General features: G+C 46.2%; 1 protein-coding gene across 1 annotated transcript in view; it reads right to left on the bottom strand.

Annotated features, from left to right (window-relative positions):
* SLAMF1 (signaling lymphocytic activation molecule family member 1) overlaps positions 1-19,813 on the bottom strand; it is a 60,480-nt gene that overhangs the window by 11,703 nt on the left and 28,964 nt on the right. Inside the window, exons 2-6 of the mRNA XM_015558554.1 lie at positions 18,064-18,162; positions 17,431-17,529; positions 16,138-16,425; positions 4,148-4,246; positions 1,995-2,071 (exon numbers count right to left, since the gene is read on the bottom strand). Of these exons, the coding sequence (XP_015414040.1) occupies positions 1,995-2,071; positions 4,148-4,246; positions 16,138-16,425; positions 17,431-17,529; positions 18,064-18,162 (662 nt within the window). The remainder of the gene's footprint in view (positions 1-1,994; positions 2,072-4,147; positions 4,247-16,137; positions 16,426-17,430; positions 17,530-18,063; positions 18,163-19,813) is intronic.

Genomic DNA, 19,813 nt, shown 5'->3' with positions numbered 1-19,813 from the left:
CACTCTCTCTTCTTCTCCTTTCCTCCCTGAAATCAATAAAAAATATTTAAAAAATTGTATAGAATAAAAATGATATCCCTCTACCCCATTCAGCTGTGCAATTTCATTCTCAGAAATAATTGCTTTTAACAGTTTGATTTCTATCCTTCCAGACCAGCTCTGTGCAATAGAATTTCCTGTGATGATGAAAATGTTTCATGTCTGCAGTCTCATAGGTAGCCGCAGGTGGCTATTGAGCATTTGAACTGTGGTTAACTGGAATATATCCTTTCAGCTCAAATCTATGAATGTTTGCAAAGTTAGAAGTGCCCACCTAGCACTGTCCTAGGTGCTGTAGGAGAACAAATAAAGAACAGACCCCAGTTTTCAAGGACTGAATTATAAATTCAATTCTATTCTAATTAATTTAAATTTAAAAAGCCACAAGTGGCTAGTGACTACCACATGAGACAGTGCAGTCCTGGACATTCGCTGTAGTTCTATAGGTACTTTGTATGCAAATGGGGTCATTCCATACACACTTCTCTTAACCTTTTCACTTACAATGTGTTGAGGATCTTTCCCACCTCCCTCATCCTTTCTAATGTTTCATGGCATTCTTTGGATGCATCGTGTAGCAGTGAGAGGGATGGAGGGAAAGCAACACATGAAAACGTGGAGGCCTATTTGGCAGAGGCTATGGAGACCCGGCCCAGAGGAAATGACACAAAGTCTTTAGGGCACACTTATTTTTTAGGGCACCCCTGTTTGAACACCAGGGAATTTATTGTCTTAAAAAGCTAGGAGCATATCTCTGAGGGAATTCCACTTAGGAGAGGTATACTCTTCTGTGGAAGAGAAAGAGGGTGTGATCCTTGGGGAGGAAATGATGGGCAGCCACTGGAGAAGCTCAAAGAACTAAAGGAATGTCAATGTCTGGTTTTCTTGGGTGGGCATGGGCATGGAGTGCTTGGTGGTTCCAGCTTCACTTTTTTGGTCAGAGTTGATAGTGGCTGAGGACCGTGTGTGTGTGTGTGTGTGCAGGTGCATGCGCACATGCATGTAGACTGGAGGATGGGGTTGAGGTGATCAGAGCAAGTAACAGAAGAGTTGCAAGTTAGTTCTCTGGAATATATCCTTTCAGTTCAAATCTATGAATGTTTGCAAAGTTAGAAGTGCCCGCCTAGCACTGTCCTAGGTGCTGCAGGAGAACAAATAAAGAACAGACCCCAGTTTTCAAGGCCTTTTAGTTTTAGGTCAGCTCAGGCTGAAACGTAGAGTTGGGGACAGTCCTACATGGTCAGATGGAAAAAGTAAGGTTGAACATTGCTTCTCAAAAAGACCACCGGACCAAGATCATGTAGTCTCCTATTTTGTTCCCAGGGTAAGAGCAAGTGTCCAGGGGCCAGCGCGACTCTGCTCCAATCAGCGAAGCCTTCGGCTGTCATGAAAAAGGCCTTAGCATTAGGGCATCTACATTCTAGCCCTCGTCAGCTGTGTGGCATTGACCAAAACATGTCAGCTAACTGGGTCTCTTCTGTTACCATGCCTTTAAAATGAAGATGCCGACTGTCTAATGTCCTTTTCAGCTCTCACCTGAAGCATAAAGCTACCCTGACTTCAAGTACTTTAAATTTTTAAAACAAGGTACTGTTCCCAGGTGCTTCCTGTGCTGCCCTCTGCTGGCCATAAGACTTCACTATTGATGTTTAACTCATTACATTAGAGCTATGTCTGTCTATCTATCTATCTATCTATCTATCTATCTATCTATCTATCTATCTATCATCTATCTATCTATCTATCTATCTATCTATCTATCTATCTATCTATCATCTACCTCTCTGACATCTATCCACAGAAGCCGCTGTATCCTATGATTTCTGTGTATGAACTCATGCATCCCCACGACAAGAACATGAAGTACATAATATTATTCTCATTTTCCAGAGGGGAGGTTAAGTCATTTGTTTGGTCAGTGGCAACATCTGCATTCAAATGTAAATCTGTCGAACGTCAAAGCCCATGTTCTCAATCCTTGTATTCTGGATGTGAAGTTGCCAGAGTCCATTGGGAAACCTTCGGAGTCCAGCTGCATTCGGCAGATGGCAGCATTAGAAACTGCCAACAGGATCTCTTGAGCAGAGTCTTTGGAGGGGATAGATATTAAGATCGGGTTTTCCCACAGGTTTGAAACAGGGCTTTTGTGCTCCTGACTGACAAGGAATACATGGTGACTGGCTATGAGGACGGATGTGTGCGTTGGGGCTGGTGGTAGGAAATTGTCGTGGGATGAAGAGTACTGGTCCCTTCAGAGCACAACTGTATGAGGAGTAGGATGTAGTTGATGAAAAAAAATGTGGCTGAGGCTCCTAGCACCTTCCACTAATGGGGTTAGCGTGGGTGTGTTAATTTGTTTTCTCAACCATGGTATCTCGCTCTTTCCTTATTATCCAAGCCAAGTGTGGTTGCCCTGCCCCATGCTCATCGGCTGTCCTCTTGAGTTCTGTCTGAATCACCCCTCCCTCCACTTCCTCCCCAGGGAACTCTTAGATGGAGGAAATGAGACAAAGTAGGTGGCTGTGCTGTGATCTAGATTTTCTTATATAAGCAAAACCAACATCAGAGTGCTGAGGTAAGGGCTTTTCCGAAAAGGCTGCATGTGGGCAAGATAGATCTACTTGCAATGAGCTCAGCCGTCAGCTTGATGACATGAAGGTATGTTTTCTCCTCCCCATGCGGGGCTGGGGGCCCTCGTGTGGGTGGGTGAGGAAAGCGTGGTGCAGGGGAGCATACTGCCTCGAGACACGGAATCATAGGACCATTGGGAGGAAAAGGCAGGAGAAACTACTTCTAGGCACTTAAACTGCAAGGAAATCATTGGGCCTGGATGGTTTTAGTCTATTCTGGATGACTTTCTGTATTACTTAGTTTGGCTTCAAGCAGCCTCACAAATTGCATACTTTCCCAAGGTGAGTCGGGATTTGTGCAAAAGTCTTAGTAAAGAGTGATCCCTCTGCTGTTTTCTGATGACCTGCGGGCCTTCCCAGGGGAATGCACCCTGGTGGCTGGGAGACATAGTTACTATGCTCATTTCCTTGCCAACCAGCTAGGTGGCCTTGGACACGTCACCTGGCCTCTCTGTGCCTCTGTCAGCCCATTGCTAAGTCACATAGAAACAGTTACCCTCCTTCTCGCAGAGGGATATCATAGGAATAGCGAGAAATTAGAGCAAGATTTCGACCCTTGCGCAAAAATGTATTATAATGTCCTGTTATTGGTCAATAATTACAACTTTTCTTGAATGAGACCCAAGAGTCCTCTGAGTTCTGCTCCAATGAAAACTCTGGTCAGTACCCCTTCAGTAGTATTTGTCACATTGAATTAAAACTAACTGTGTGTAATGTCTCCCATGTTAGATACCTAAAGCTCATGTCTCTTTTTAGCCCCATAGGCTAGTATTATAATGTCCTGTTATTGGTCAATAATTACAACTTTTCTTGAATGAGACCCAAGAGTCCTCTGAGTTCTGCTCCAATGAAAACTCCGGTCAGTACCCCTTCGGTAGTATTTGTCACATTGAATTAAAACTAACTGTGCATAATGTCTCCCATGTTAGATACCTAAAGCTCATGTCTCTTTTTATCCCCATAGGCTAGTATAGGGCAGTGGTCGGCAAATTGCGGCTCAAGAGCCACATGCGGCTCTTTTGCGCCTAGAGTGTGGCTCTTCCACAAAATACCATGTGCGGGTGCGCACGTACAGTGCGATTGAAACTTTGTGGCCCATGCGCAGAAGTCGGTTTTCGGCCTGGGTGAGTCTATTTTGAAGAAGTGGCGTTAGAAGAAGTGGGGGGTGTCGGTCGGTCGGGTGACGGGAGACACGGAGGAGGCGGGCCGTGGGCTATGCAGCGCGGGGAGGCGCGTGATTCATGCACGAGTTGAGCGAGCCAGTCAGTCAGCAGTCTCAGTGCAGTGGTTAGTGCTAGTCACGTCCGCAAATGGCGTAGACTGAACTGAACAAGGTCCCAGGATATGTTCGTTCAGTGTTTTCGCAAAGGTACTCCCTGAGGAAAGCTAAATCGAAAAGAGCAAGTTTGTGCTTGTGGTGAGAGGTCCCCTGCTTACCACAGAGACTCTGATAAGCATCTCTATTGTTAGACACCTACCTCTTCTCCTGAATAGAAGTATTGCCACTTGGAGAATCATGATGACACCAATGACGCCCCCTAAAGCCAGCCCAGCATACAGTCCCCATTGTCCTGGAACTGAAAGAAAAGGCAAAAGGCAATCTCAAATGCACTGTGAGTGTGAGAACGTCTACACAGATAGGGGAGGGTGAGCACGAGCCTCCTGCTCTCTTTCTACCTTTTCTCTCAAGGAAGACATCTGCTTTCTGCGTGTTAGAGACCAGCATGAGACCACGGGAGATTTCCACATCGGTTTTCTCCTCCTCATTTTTCTTACCATATTTGGCTCTCATAGTCCTGATTTCTGTAAAGATTTTTTTTCTATTCAAATGCTTCATTTTTACTTCAAATGCCACATCCCATGTCTAAAATCAAACTTATCTCCATTTCTCTTCAGTCAACCTTTCTGCCCAGTTTCTCTATTTTAAAACCTCGAATGTGGCTGTATCCATTTTGGTAAAGAGAACGTGACGGCTCCACGTGCTGTACCCATACTCCCACACCATTCTCGTGAGAACGCTGAGAGGAAGAAAGACCTACATTTGTTATTTAAAAAGAAACGTACTAGTGCTTTTATTGTCCGTCCATGCAAATAACTGTATTGAACCCACTAGACCTGAACGAAAAGGAAGGCAAGTATTTTTCCTCTCCATCATTCCCATGTTAATATTTGCTCTAGCGTACCAATCACCCAGGTCCAAAATCACAGAGCCAATTTTTATTGCCTTTCCTCCTTTACCCATGTTATCAAATCCTTCTGAACCAGAAGCAGCATTTTGGAAAATAGTGATTGAGGCCCGTTGCCTAAGTAAACAAGACATTTAGCTCAATAAGATAACAGAAGAGTCTGAGCATTGACAACAGGCCAGGATTTCTTTCAGTGCATCATCTGTTATTAATGTATTCCATCCTCACAACAATCCTACGAGGTAGGGACTGTCATTACTCCCATCTTGTGGATAAGAAAGCAGGTGTTGCCCTAACTGGTTTGGTTCAGTGGATAGAGCATCGGCCTGCAGACTGGGGGGCTCCCAGGTTCGATTCCGGTCAAGGGCATGTACCTTGGTTGCGGGCACATCCCCAGTAGGGGGTGTGCAGGAGGCAGCTGATCGATGTTTCTCTCTCATCGATGTTTCTAGCTCTCTATTCCTCTCCCTTCCTCTCTGTAAAAAAAAAATCAATAAAATATATTAAAGAAAAGAAAGAAAGCAGGTGTAGAGATCATCAAGAACTAGAGCTTGGTCCAGGAGTAGGTACATGGAAGCATACTGAAGATAGATCTCTTGGAGAGTCAAAGAGAATTATGGACTTGGGTAAGTGACACCAAGGTAATGAACAGTGGGAACTGACTTGAAGCACCGGCTGCTACATGAAGTAATAGTGTTAAGGTTCTAAGTAGTGTCCTACCAGGTGTTAACATTAACGTGCAAGGGCAGCTTCTCAGGATGACTGTGGAATAAGCCTGTTGTTGAACCTGTGATGAATTTGTTGGGAAGAAGTCGAAAGGAAGAAAGAGTTAGGTAACAAATGAACAACTCAGATGTCTAAGAGTTGATTAAAGATACAGACTGAAGTCCCGGTGAGCTGAGAAAAGGCATTCCACTGAGATCCGAGTGGCTCTTCCACCTGACAGCTAACCCAAAGTTGCCTCCTGGTTTTGAAAAGATTCTCTTTTTCTTCCTAGGCCTTTCAGACATCAAGTCACCCCCAGGCATCTCATTGAACTGGCTTTGAAAACATCTTGATTATAGATTCCCTTCCCCAAATCAAATATGATTTAACCCTTCTAAATACCAACTTTAGCACAGTCATATGACTTGATGAAAAAGCTAGGGGACAAACAGAGAGCTGCAGTAAGATGCCTGACTTTACGTAAAGCATGAAATTTGAGCGTGGACTCACTCCTGAGGCTGGAGTTGCTCTGTGAGCGGCTCCACTCTGAAGGACTATTCTGAATGGCTTACGGTTGCTGAGAACACTCTATGCATGCAGGGGTGTGTGTATGTGTGTGTGTGTGTGTGTGTGTGTGCGCACGCGTATGAATGAGTAGGAGATCGATTATTCAGGGCTTATGGTGCCAACACCAGGGACCTGTGGAGCAACCTCCTCAATCCTATGATAAGAAGTAGAGGCAGCAGCCTATGCACCGTCATGCCTCCTGAGCCCACGGAACTGACGAGTGAATTGTTATAGTAGCCCTTCCTGTTTTGAGACTACTTCCGTCATATATTTGGGGACCTTCTAAAACTATAGTTAATTTCATTTAAATCATTTTTTCTCTCAAATTTCATTTGAGATAAAAATAAATAAAACAAAGTGGTGCCCCTAACACCAGAAAACAGCAGATGACAAAACTGTATCAGCAACACCTGTCAACTGAGCCTTTCTCCTGGGGCCGCGGCTGACAGCTCTGCCCCCCACCTACTCCTGTGAACGAACAATGACGGGGGCATATTACTGAGGCCCTGGGGACATAATACTCCAGCCTGCTCTTTCTTCTTCTTCTTTTTGGATTTCTAATTTTAAAAATATTTAAATTAGTTTACTTTCAATACTATTTTCTATTGGTTTCAGGTGTGCATCATGGTTAGATGGTCACATACTTTATAAAGTGTTACCTCAGACAGGGCCGGGCTGGCTTGGGGGAGGGTCCTTGGGCGATTGGCCAGCCAGCCCAGACCCCTGGTCAAACTCCCAGTCGAACTCTGGGTTGAGGGACAATTTGCATATTAGCTTTTTATGACATAGGATTAGTGACTCTATTCCCTATCCTGTATTTTGCATCCCAATGACTAGTTCATAACCGCCAATTTGTAGCTCTTAATCCCTTCACCTCTTTCACCCAGTCCCCCAAACCCCTCGCCAGTCCACTCCTCTCTTTGTTTTTCAGGGTCTTAGGAGGATAAAAGTTATCTGCTACTCTTGTCCTATGACATAAATGACCAGCTTCTGCCAGTCTAGCCAGATGTGAGAGGCAACGGCGCTCAGTGGTTGAGCGTCGTCAATCTATGAACCAGGAGGTCAGGGCACAGGCCCTGGTTGCGGGCTCGATCCCCATTGAGGCAGCCGATCAATCAATGATTCTCTCTCATCACTGATGTTTTTATCGCTCTCTCCCTCTCCCTTTCTCTCTGAAATCAATAAAAATATATATTTAAAAAAAGTTGATGGCTGAGCTGGATGAGAGTTTATGGTTTGTATTTTCGCAGCAGCAGCAGCAGGCTGGAATGCCTGGGAGACCTCATGAGGCAAAAGCACTCTGAGGTGCCAACTCATCTCTTCACCATCTTCTAACCAACACGTGCCCATTCCTACCCCCCAGTGCCCTTTTCCCTCCTCTTCCCCTGCTGTACCTTCAGCTCTCTACCTGGCCCGCACAGCCTTGACCTCCAGGCCAATCTTACTGACTCCGTGTCCCATTGCCTGACCATCTGCCTCTCATTTTCCCCTTTACCTGGAACTCTGCAGCACCTGGGTTTATGTCATGCATCTTAGAACCTGAGTTGTGACATGATCTTTGCTGTGGAGACCATTTGCAGTGAAGGCAGTTGGAGCCAGACAGCTGAATTCAAAGTCTAGGTCAAGCACTTCCTAGCTCTGGGGCCCAGATAGGCTGCTCACACCTCCGGGGCCTCACTTTCCTCATCTGCAAACAACACAGACTTGTTCTGATAAACGCAGAGCAATGACTGGGATGCAGCGCGTGGTGATAAGTGTGAACTCTTCCACTAGCCTCAATTCCCCAACTAGCTGTTAGGTTCTTGGGGGCCAGAGACCATCTCTTTAGAGTGCTAGCTCTGGGGCCCAGATAGGCTGCTCACACCTCCGGGGCCTCACTTTCCTCATCTGCAAACAACACAGACTTGTTCTGATAAACGCAGAGCAATGACTGGGATGCAGCGCGTGGTGATAAGTGTGAACTCTTCCACTAGCCTCAATTCCTCAACTAGCTGCTAGGTTCTTGGGGGCCAGAGGCCATCTCTTTAGAGTGAAACCTCGACATAATGGACTAATTTGGGTGTGGGGGTGTCCGTTAAAAGCTGAAAGTCTGTTGTATAATGAAGTAGGTTTTCAAAATGCATATATTAAAAAATTGACAAATTAGTTAATTTACCTATTTTTCCTTATGTAGACACATTTGTGTGATTAAAATTAAGTCTGTACGAGAAGTTGACTTTCACAGAAGAGTTTCCTATATGTATTACTGTCATTTTAAATTTATACTGAATAGGTCTGGTAAATGCGTGCACTCACCACTCACCCAAGTAAACAAATGCACAGGCTGGAGTGTGGCTTAGTGCACGTGGGCACATCTGCCGGCAGCGTAAAAACTGCTGCAGAAAGTCATGCCACCAACAGCAGAACCAGCTCCCTGGCGGATGCGGTGTGATCCTGTGCGGAGCATTCGCCGAACGCTGTTCATGAGCCGTGACTCTTGGGTGTAAATAGGTAGCCGATAGCTGTGGATATGTCACATGTCTTTCTGTTGGTGTAATGATTACAGTGGTTTTTTTCTAATGTATGGCCTATTCACGAAAATTTGTTAAAAATAACTGAATTAATTAAAAACAACCCTGTCATTTCATTATAAGCAAATCTTGGTTAAAAACATTTTAAAATTAACAGGTGTGACTTTTCATACAAGACATACAGCCTGGAAAATTTTGTCCATTAAGTCTGAAGTGTATTAAATCTAGGTCCCCAAACTTGAGGGCTTATGTAGCTCTCTCAGCACTTGGCACATATACTAGTAGGTCCTCGGGAACTTCTTGCTGGTTGATTGAAGAACAAGGAGGGAGGTTTGATTTCAAGTCAGAGGTTCCTTTACTGACATCCAGAGATGCTTCAGCCCCACCCAGTTGTTTGCTGATGCCTTCCATTCCTGATCTGGCCAGCAGGCCCCGGTATGTTTTCACTTGGTGCTCATCTATTTGACACGACTATCTAATTATGATATTTACATGCAAACTAAATGCCAGGGGCTCTATGCCCTCAGGAATTTGGGTGAAGACAGACAAAACGCTATTTTTATGGCTTGTGGTCAGGCTTCCCAAAGTTTCTGTTATTTCTGGCAAAAATTTCCTTGTGGTTCCAAGTCTTTACTTCTGCAGCTCCATATGCTCTAGTCTAAGCTATTCTGGATGCCTTCATCTGTTTACACACATACACACACACTCCATCATTTTAAATTTACCAAAACCCTACCAGTGGTTGGCAAACTACAGCTCGGCAAACCGCGGCTCGCGAGCCACATGCAGCTCTTTGGCCCCTTGAGTGTGGCTCTTCCACAAAATATCGACTTCTGAGCATGGGCCACGAAGTTTCAATCGCACTGTACACATGCGCCCGCACGTGATATTTTGTGGAAGAGCCACCTTCAAGGGGCCAAAGAGCCGCGGTTTGCCAACCACGGTCCTACATTAAGAATTTTGTGGGTTTGATCCTTCTACTGTGGACTTGAAGGTCACAGGGAGCAGACTCCACTAGGAACCAGCCAGGCTTCCCCCATTGGACAGACTCAGACCTTTTCTTTCTCTTCCTTCATCTACATCAGCAATGTCTTCCCCCTCTCTCATACCAAACCATCTAACCAACTCCCATATTCTCTGTGGAAGGTGGGAGTGGGGGTGGGGAGTGTCTCTTCTAGCATTTATGAAGGTACTATCCTAAACAAACATTGTTCTCTTCCAAAGAGGAATTCTAGTAGCCATTTCTTTAATATGATAACATTCTTCTACCTAATAAGCTACAGAAGTTCCACCTAGATTGTCAATGACTGGAAAATAGACCCTGTACCTTATGGTTTATTTACATCCTCCATTCCATCTGATATAATAGAGCAGGGGGGCACTCAATATACATGTGATGAATTAAATTAAATTAGAGGCCACAGAAAAAAGCTGGGAGGAGACTGGCAGATACCTATTTATTAAAAATGATCAGAAAGCCTCTGGAAGAATGTAGTGTCACCTCCTGAATGGCCCAGAGTAGAGATAGAAGGGAACGAGCCCTGACCTACTTGGGATAGCGTGACAATAACCACATGGAACCAGGAGGAAGCTGTGTGTTTGTGTTGTCAGCACCACCTGTGTTCCCATTTTCAAACCACCATTTCCTGTGGCAGAAACTCTAGCTTTCCCTCTTTTTTTTTGCTCAGAAATGGAGTGAGGCCTCTCAGGATGTTGATGCTCAGAAATCAGACCCAGGTTGTTCAAGGTCCACCGGCCTCATTCTTCACTCACAAAGGAACTGTATTCAGAATTCTTAAACAGCAGGTTTGGTACACTCCCCGCACACACCCTCCCCGCTGCCTCTTGGAGAGAGCAGAGCAGGCTGATGGAGAACCCCTGTGCCATGAAGTCCTTATGAAGAGTACTTTGCACGAGTACTTTGCACCTTTTGGTCCTCTCCCCTATTGGCTGTGGCTGAAACGAATAAGGTGGCCTGCAGCCATGCCTCCAAGAAAATGCTGGAGGGCCTTCCCCCCAAACTCTGGAGGTCTGCTGACACAGAAACACAAAGCACCTCTCTCTCCTCAGGTCCCCACACCATAATCTTTAAGGGAGATAAACAAGAAAACAAAAACGAACCTGAGAAACAAAGGTGGCTTGTAGTTCACCCCAGCAGCTATTGAGATGCTAAAGTAACGGTCTGAGGATGCCGGATCTCTTTCCTGCCTTTCATGTGGTTCTGTCAGCAAGGCTGCCTGCACCATGTACATCTACTCAAAGAAGCAACCATCTTCAAGAGATGTCTTCTTGTCGGTGGCAGTTTCCACCCAGAACTGGGGGTGGGGGGAGGGTGCTTACTGACCATTTACTAATTTAAGATCTGAGACCATCCAAATCAAAAATTTTACGGAGTTCACAGCTTCCAAAAAAAAATTCCTTACACCTGTCTATCCTACCCACCCAACATTGTGTTGCCGAGGCTTCAGTTGTGCCCCCAGTGCCAGTTCCCCCACTCTCCCATGGGCAAGTCTTGTCTTGTCATTTGACTGCCCAGGTAAGGACTATGTTTCTCAGCTTCCTTTCTAGCAGGTGTGGCCATGTGACAAGGCTCTGGTCCCCGAGAGGTGCCCAGGCTCCACCCTTCCTCCATTGTTGTCATGGTTGCCGGACTGGGAAGAACGTAAGGGACCTGCCCTGTGCGTGAAACATCTAGGTGACCGTGACAGTGGGAGCTCAGTGTTGGAAGAAATGGCCTTGGTAGAAAGGGAGAGCCCTGGGAGCTCACTGGCAGGTGTCAGCTTTTTCTGCTGCCGAACTGACCTAGACTTGCTGAGCCCGCTCTTTGCCAATCTACCGAAAAGGGTCTTCTTTCTCAGATGAGCTTCCAGGGGCATGTCCTTTAGCTGGATTATGTAAGTTTTGTTATTCCTGGTAGCGTAGACACAGCTATGTCAGAGCACAGTACTGAAGGGTGGCCGCAAGTCACCCTGTTCAATGCTGACCCACGCCAACATGCCGTGTGTGACATAGTGAGAGTGCTTGGTAGCACACCAGGATTTGGACTTTGCAACAAAGACCCTTCAGAATGATAGACATAAGAAGTTTCTTACCATAAAACACTGAGATGGTCATTGCAATAAGGATGAATATATTGCTGGGCACCTGGACAAATGTCACTAGAAAAAAAGGTCCGAGGGACAAATGTGTTCTCTGCTCTTTAGTTTGAGTGCGGATTTTACATCACGCTTGGTCTCCTCACACTATTAACCATTTTGGATTTTTCCACAATGAAAGTGGAAAATGTCTTAAAATTACTGTACTCGTTATAGATGCTGAAGGGACCCTCATACCCCATCACTTCATGCCAAGTCTGAAGTCTGATAAACTGCCACTGCTTGGGTTCGGGCCTCACCATGTCTTGATGGATTGCTGCAATAATGGCCCCTCCCCCCTAACTAACTTCTTTCTTCTTCCTCTTCCCTGCCCCAGTCTATTCTCCACACTACTGAATTTTCTCTGAAATGCAAACCTGATCATGTTACTCTTCTCTATCGAACTCTTTATTAGTTCCCTTTGCTTACAGGATAATTCAGAACAAGACCCAGCTGTATCTGCTAGGTGCTGACTCTGCCATTTATAAGTTGAAGAAACTTGAGAAAGGTAGCTAAATACCGTGAGCTTCAAGTTCCTTGTCTGCAAAATGAGGGTGATGCTGGCAAGGTTCCTTTTTTTTTTTTTAAATCTGCGTGGGTAGTTTCCACTTATTTTTCAAGCCCAGTTTGTCACATCCTCTGTGGTGCTCCTTTTGTTTCCCTGAGACAGCGATAATCATTCCCTCCTCTTTGCTACCTTGCCCATACCTCTGTTTCGCACCTATCACCCTGCACAATCCAGGATAAGTAGTTACCTACAGAGCTATTTCCCCCCTTAAGGACCCAGCACAATGCTGGAACATAGTAGAGCTTCAATAAATTTTTTGTCGAATTAAGCACAGTATTTTAGAATCAGTAGAATTCGTTTGCAAACACAAATCAATGAATTAGTAAAACTTCTTTTGTTTGTATTTAGTCAGCCTGGTGCATTGGGAACAGCATGTGGGAGCTGCTTCTGACATGCTGTGGTTCCCTGTCCCTATAGCAGGGGTCCTCAAACTTTTTAAACAGGGGGCCAGTTCACTGTCCCTCAGACCGTTGGAGGGCCGGACTATAGTTTAAAAAAAAAAACTATGAACAAATTCCTATGCACACTGCACATATCTTATTTTGAAGTAAAAAAAACAAAATTGGAACAAATACAATATTTGAATTTGCATGTGGCCTGTGGGCTGTAGTTTGAGGACCCCTGTCCTAAGATGTTAATGGTTTCCGTACATATGTTGAAGCCCTAGCCCCCCAGTACCTCAGAATGTGACTGTATTTGGAGAAAGGGTCTTAAAAGAGGTGAGTATGTTCCAATGAGGCCAGTAGGGTGGGCCCGAAGCCAATCGCACTGGTGTTCTTATAAGAAGAGGAATCTGGATACCCAAAGAGGGACCGGGGATGTGCACGCCCAGAGGAAAGACCACGTGAGGACATAGCAAGAAGGTGGCCATCTGGATGCCCAGGAGAGGAAGGCCCCGGCCGGCAGCCGGAAGGCCCCAATGGGCCCTGATCGCCATCCAGGCCTAGAGACCCTATCTGTGCATGAATTTCATGCACTGGCCCTTTAGAGTCCTTATAAGAAGGGGAAATTAGAACAGAGATATGCATGGAGGGAAGACAATGTAAAGAGACATCACAAGACAGCCCGCTGTTAGCCCAGGAGGGAGCTTGGCAACAGATCCTTCCCTAACGGCCTCAAAAGGGACCAACTGTGCCAACACCTTGATCTTGGACTTGCAGCCTCCAGAACGGTGAGACCATGCATTCCTACTGGTTAAGCCAGCAGCTCGTGGTACATTGTCAACGGCAGCCCTAGCAAACTGACACACCTTCACCTCTGTAACCCTCATGAACATTTCGTATTAGTGTGCACACCAATTGAATTAGAATATCAACTCTAGAACGACCTTCCCCAACTCACCCTTTGCATTTTACAGATGATAAAACAGAGCCCCAAGAAAGTGAAAGGGCTGCCCCGTGCGGGGTAGTTCTCTAGGATTGAGCTGAGGTCCTGACTGGGCTTTTCCCATGGCGCCTGTGTCTGCTTCGCCTGCCTCTCCACACCTTCCCGGAACCTGCTTCAATACTCGATAAATCTGGTTCGGGCCAGTGCATACTTGGTCCTGAAACTACCTTAGATGGATATGAGCAACTTGACGGTGTTTTTTTTGGACTGTCCTGGGTCACGTGCCAGAGTAAAAGCTCTAGGGCCTGCCAGGACTTTGGAATGCACTAAAATTCCTACTCAACCACACCGAGAAGCGTGACGAGAGTTCTTCCCCTTTTGTGAGATGGGCCAGAGAGGGCTGCTATGACCCGAGAGGGCTGTGCAGGGTTCAGAGCCGCTGCTTCCTCAGCCCCAAGGAAAAACGACAACACATTTACTGTCATTTATCAGGCATTTTAAGTGTGTGATTTCTTCCACTAGTACCTGTGAGGGGTCCAGGGTCAGACAGCTCAGCTCTGTCACGTGCTCTGTGTGATCTTTTTATACTTTTATTTCCTCATCTGTAAGTTGGGGACACTGACACTGCTTGCTTGCTGTGAGGATTAAGTAGGATGCTACAGGACTGGCATATAGTAAACAATGAAGACCTGTCAGTTATGATTTCAGAGAAAGAATCTAAGCCTAGGTTAAGTGACCTACCTTTGTAAGCAAAAAGGGCAGGGTTGGATCTGGGACCTCTGGGGCCATGTCCTGTAAACTCTACTGTCTTGGTCCCACCGGCACATTCTGAATGACTGGCCAGGGAGAGGGGCCTGAACTGGGAGACAGCCTCTGAAGGTCTTTGCTTGTGAGGATCAAAAGAGACCATGGCAAGTGCCTTTGCAATGGTCCAGTGCTAGACCATTCATCATTACTGTGGGCAAGCAGCCAGACACACGTCTAGGCGGGTAGATGACTGACTTGCCATGAATGGCTGAGGAGGCAACACCTGGTGGGTTCAGTTCACCAAGGAACCAGACTGGAGGCCAGGTGGGATTTTCCCAGCAGTTCATGTGGGAATACCCAGGTGAGTCTCTGACTGGAGATGCTATAATGAAATGCATAAACTGGCTGGCTTTCCCTGTCTCTCCATCCCTGGTCATTCAGAAATCCTTCCACGTAAACTCCAAACCTACTGTGGGAGGAGTCTCCTTGGAGATTCCCAGGGGATGCACAGAGGCATCAGCAATGCCTTGCAAGGCCGGCACCCGGTTCTCAGTCCCCGAGGCAGGGACACAGCATATGTTGGTGAAAACAGTCGGTGCTTATCTTCTTTCCAACACCCAGTGCCTAGGCGGGCTTGCTTAATCAGCCCTCTGCTCCTTTCGAAAACAGAATAACGGTGCTTTTCCTTCTCGTGAAAGAGCAATCGGAAGATCTAGGTTTAGGTGCTGACTCTGCCATTTATAAGTTGAAGAAACTTGAGAAAGGTAGCTAAATACCGTGAGCTTCAAGTTCCTTGTCTGCAAAATGAGGGTGATGCTGGCAAGGTTCTTGTGAGGATCAAAAGAGACCATGGCAAGTGCCTTTGCAATGGTCCAGTGCTAGACCATTCATCATTACTCCCACACTTCCCAGTCCAGGTCCTCAGAGAGCTGACTCCCTGAATCCTCTCACCCGCTATGAAATCTACAGCCAATTCCATGAAAGTGGTCCTTCATCACATCCTGCTTTTCATTACTGAGCAAATGTTTTATGTCTTATCTTTATAACACGTTGCTGGAGAGCAGATCACATGTCATATGTCTTCCCAATTTCCTACAGCCTAGGACCAGTGGTCGGCAAACTCATTAGTCAACAGAGCCAAAGATCAACAGTACAACGATTGAAATTTCTTTTGAGAGCCAAATTTTTTAAACTTAAACTATGTAGGTAGGTATATTGTTATTAACTTAATTAGGGTGCTCCTAAGGCTTAGGAAGAGCCACACTCAAGGGGCCAAAGAGCATCATGTGGCTTGCAAGCCACAGTTTGCCGACCACAGGCCTAGGTGATCAATAAGTACTTATTGACGGCATAGAACTGTCCCACCATTGGTGGAGCAGGGACGTGGGAGTCAGTACCTGCCACCCGCACCCCCTCACCCAGCCACCCCTGCTGACTGGAGCCAACGCGAGAGGAGAGAAGAAGGATCGTGACTTGGAGACCGGGCCTCTGGGTCTGCCGCCATCATTTCTCATTGGCTTCCTCAGTTGTGAACTGAGTGGAATAATGCCACCCTCGTCATGATGGGCAGAGAGCACTCCCTGAATACACATGGGAGGCTTTTATAAACCAGAGAGAAAATGTAGCATTGCTACCCAGGTAAAGGCCGTGGCTATAGAAGCAGAGTGGTTGGTCCAGGTGGGACTGAGCCCATAGCATTAAGGTGGCACACTAGCCACTACTCACCTGAATAGGAATAGGAGCTGCAGCTGGACCACGGCGTGAAGGTCTGGGAACGGTTGCTGATGGGGTTGCTCGCGGTGCAGGTGTAGTTTTCGTCAGCGTGCTGGGGGCCGAGGGTGAGGTACAGTGGGTGGGAGGCATTTGCTGCACTCGGCAGGTGGGTGCCTGCCTCCGTGCTCCAGCCGTAAACCACATGGTCCCCCTTCTCCACCATGCAGGCCAGCATCAAGCTGCAGTTCCCGTTCTCCAGGGTCCAGTTCAGCACTTTAATTTCTGGGGTGGAGACCTGCTCTGTCATGAGGGGAGAAAGGGAGCCATCACTGTCATGAGCCCCCTGAGATTCTGACTTGATCTTTTTATTAGAAGAAAATGCAGCCTCCATGTTCCCTCCCAATGGGTCTGCCAGTGTGACTTATTTCTAGCGGGGACCTACAGGTCTGCACCTCCCTCTCTCCCCACATGCTCCTTGCCTGGACCACCGTGGGATAAAATAGAGAAGAAAAAAATTGTCTTTCAGTGGATCCCCTGGTCTTCCCTGATGTTCCTGATTTGGGTTGCTCTGTATTCTATCCGTGGAGTTTGCTGTTAATAAATGCCCCACAGGTTTAATTGTCATTGGCTTAAGTATCACCTCCAAGACATAAAAGAATGACTTTTCATGGTAGAATTTGAGTGTGTGTGTGTGTGTGTGCGCGCGCGTGTCCAGTGCTTTAGAATGTCTGAAGTAGAGGCCTCATTGATCTATCTCACTTTAATGCCATGCAGTCGGCAAGGGAAAGGAAAACGTTTTATTTATTAAAGGCAACTACTATAGGACAGGCATAATGCTGAAATTTTACATTCATCGCGCGTGTCCAGTGCTTTAGAATGTCTGAAGTAGAGGCCTCATTGATCTATCTCACTTTAATGCCATGCAGTCGGCAAGGGAAAGGAAAACGTTTTATTTATTAAAAGCAACTACTATAGGACAGGCACAACGCTGACATTTTACATTCATCACATTCTTTAATCTTCCTAAACACTTTCTTAAAATTACAACCCTTGTTATACTTATTCCCATTTTACAGGCGAGGAAACTAAGTCCCAGGGAAGTGGAGTGCCTTTCTAATGTCACCAGCTGATAGGCAGCCAAGCTGAGAGCTGAACCTAGGGCCGTCTGACTGAAAAATCCAGCCTCTTCCTTCGACTTGAGACTATCATGGCTGCAGAGACCATATTTTCCAAGGAAAGAATTTGATCACAAAATGTGACAAGATGTCACAAAGGCAGGGTGAGCTGTTCTGGAATATGCATGACGTATAGCCTCCACGCTCACAGCAGCCTGCGCCAGGACCACCATGCGACTGATCAGGACTCCTTGGTACTTGCTGGAGGGCTGTAGGAGTTCTGCGTACACTGTTTGGAGGAAAAGGAATTCTGGGGCAGAGAAAGGGCGGGGAGGGTATTTCTGTCTCTCCTGTAGGGACCTGAGGATTTCAAAGAAATGCTGAGGAGTAGGTGAAGCTTCCTGTCCCATCCTCAGAGATAAGGCAGCAGGGCAGCCCACATGGTCGGCAAGGGAAAGGAAAACGTTTTATTTATTAAAAGCAACTACTATAGGACAGGCACAACGCTGACATTTTACATTCATCACATTCTTTAATCTTCCTAAACACTTTCTTAAAATTACAACCCTTGTTATACTTATTCCCATTTTACAGGCGAGGAAACTAAGTCCCAGGGAAGTGGAGTGCCTTTCTAATGTCACCAGCTGATAGGCAGCCAAGCTGAGAGCTGAACCTAGGGCCGTCTGACTGAAAAATCCAGCCTCTTCCTTCGACTTGAGACTATCATGGCTGCAGAGACCATATTTTCCAAGGAAAGAATTTGATCACAAAATGTGACAAGATGTCACAAAGGCAGGGTGAGCTGTTCTGGAATATGCATGACGTATAGCCTCCACGCTCACAGCAGCCTGCGCCAGGACCACCATGCGACTGATCAGGACTCCCTGGTACTTGCTGGAGGGCTGTAGGAATTCTGCGTACACTGTTTGGAGGAAAAGGAATTCTGGGGCAGAGAAAGGGCGGGGAGGGTATTTCTGTCTCTCCTGTAGGGACCTGAGGATTTCAAAGAAATGCTGAGGAGTAGGTGGAGCTTCCTGTCCCATCCTCAGAGACAAGGCAGCAGGACAGCCCACATGGTGGTAGGGCCCATGGGAATTCAAGGACACTTCTGAGCCTGAGATACAAACTGGGTGCCTTCAAGAGGGGCTGGGATTAAAAAGGCTCAGTGAAGCACTGGCCTCGGATTCAGATGAACCTAGGACAGTGATGGCGAACCTTTTGAGCTCGGCATGTCAGCATTTTGAAAAACCCTAACTTAACTCTGGTGCCGTGTCACATATAGAAATTTTTTGATATTTGCAACCATCGTAAAACAAAGACTTATATTTTTGATATTTATTTTATATATTTAAATGCCATTTAACAAAGAACAATCAACCAAAAAAATGAGTTTGCGTGTCACCTCTGACACGCGTGTCATAGGTTCGCCATCACTGATCTAGGTTCTAGTTTAATTCTGCAGTTAAGTGACTTTATAACCAGCGCTTTTGTTTAAATGAGAAAAAGTTCCCTCTTTCCCCAGGAAAATGCAATGCTTGGCCAGGGCACAGGGCTTGGAGGATGCTGCGTGGGCTGAGTTTCAGCTCTCCTCCTCCCACCACCCACACAGATGTGTGAAAGCTTGTACAAACCACTTCTCTGGATTTCAGTCCTCATCTATGAGACTAGGTGGAGCTTGATCAGTGCTATTCAAACTTTTAAAAATCAGGGGGAAAAAGCCACCTTTTTAAAAAAACAAAATCTTACTTGCAAAGTGAGACTCTCAGGGCTCCAGGCCCCCTGGCCCACGGGCAGCTGTGCTCTTTTCCCTTGGTGTGGGGGAGCACGGGACTTGGTTGGAAAGTCTGTAAGGAGGATTCTCGGAAAGGTCGGAGGCCTCTAGGGCAGTGGTTCTCAACCTTCCTAATGCCGCGACCCTTTCATACAGTTCCTCATGTTGTGGTGACCCCCAACCATAAAATTATTTTCGTTGCTACTTCATAACTGTAATTTTGCTACTGTCATGAATCGTAATGTAAATATCTGATATGCAGGATGTATTTTCATTGTTACAAATTGAACATAATTAAAGCATAGTGATTAGTCACAAAAACAATACGTAATTTTATACATGTGTTTTGCGATGGTCTTAGGTGACCCCTGTGAAAGGGTTGTTCGACCCCCAAAGGGGTCGCGACCCACAGGTTGAGAACCGCTGCTCTAGGGGAACCTTGTCGAAGGTGGCAGACCCCGACTTGACTTTTCCAAACAAGTCTGAGCCCACGGGTGTTTTATTGGAATCTATGTTTAGACTTCAGACGTCCTTGCTTAAAGGACACTGCAGATGCATGTGTTTTCTCAAGGATGCTCACCCTGCTGATCCTATCTAGAAGTTAATTTCAGTTCAAGCTATTGCTACAATAAAAGCCTAAGGAGTCAGGCAAACAGGGCTGTCTGGTTCCTTTAGCCAGACAGTCCCTTAGCCCTCTCTTTCACAGAAACATGTGTCAGAATAATCATTCATCCGTCACTCAGTGTCTGGTGGTCAGCCCCGCCCAGCACCTTGGGAAAGTGGGGTCAGGGTGACTATGCTA

Source organism: Myotis davidii, unplaced genomic scaffold (assembly GCF_000327345.1).
Source record: "Myotis davidii unplaced genomic scaffold, ASM32734v1 scaffold251, whole genome shotgun sequence".
NCBI lineage: Eukaryota > Metazoa > Chordata > Mammalia > Chiroptera > Vespertilionidae > Myotis > Myotis davidii.
The sequence above is the reverse complement of the archived record's forward strand: the minus strand, read 5'-3'. Positions and strand labels throughout refer to the sequence as shown.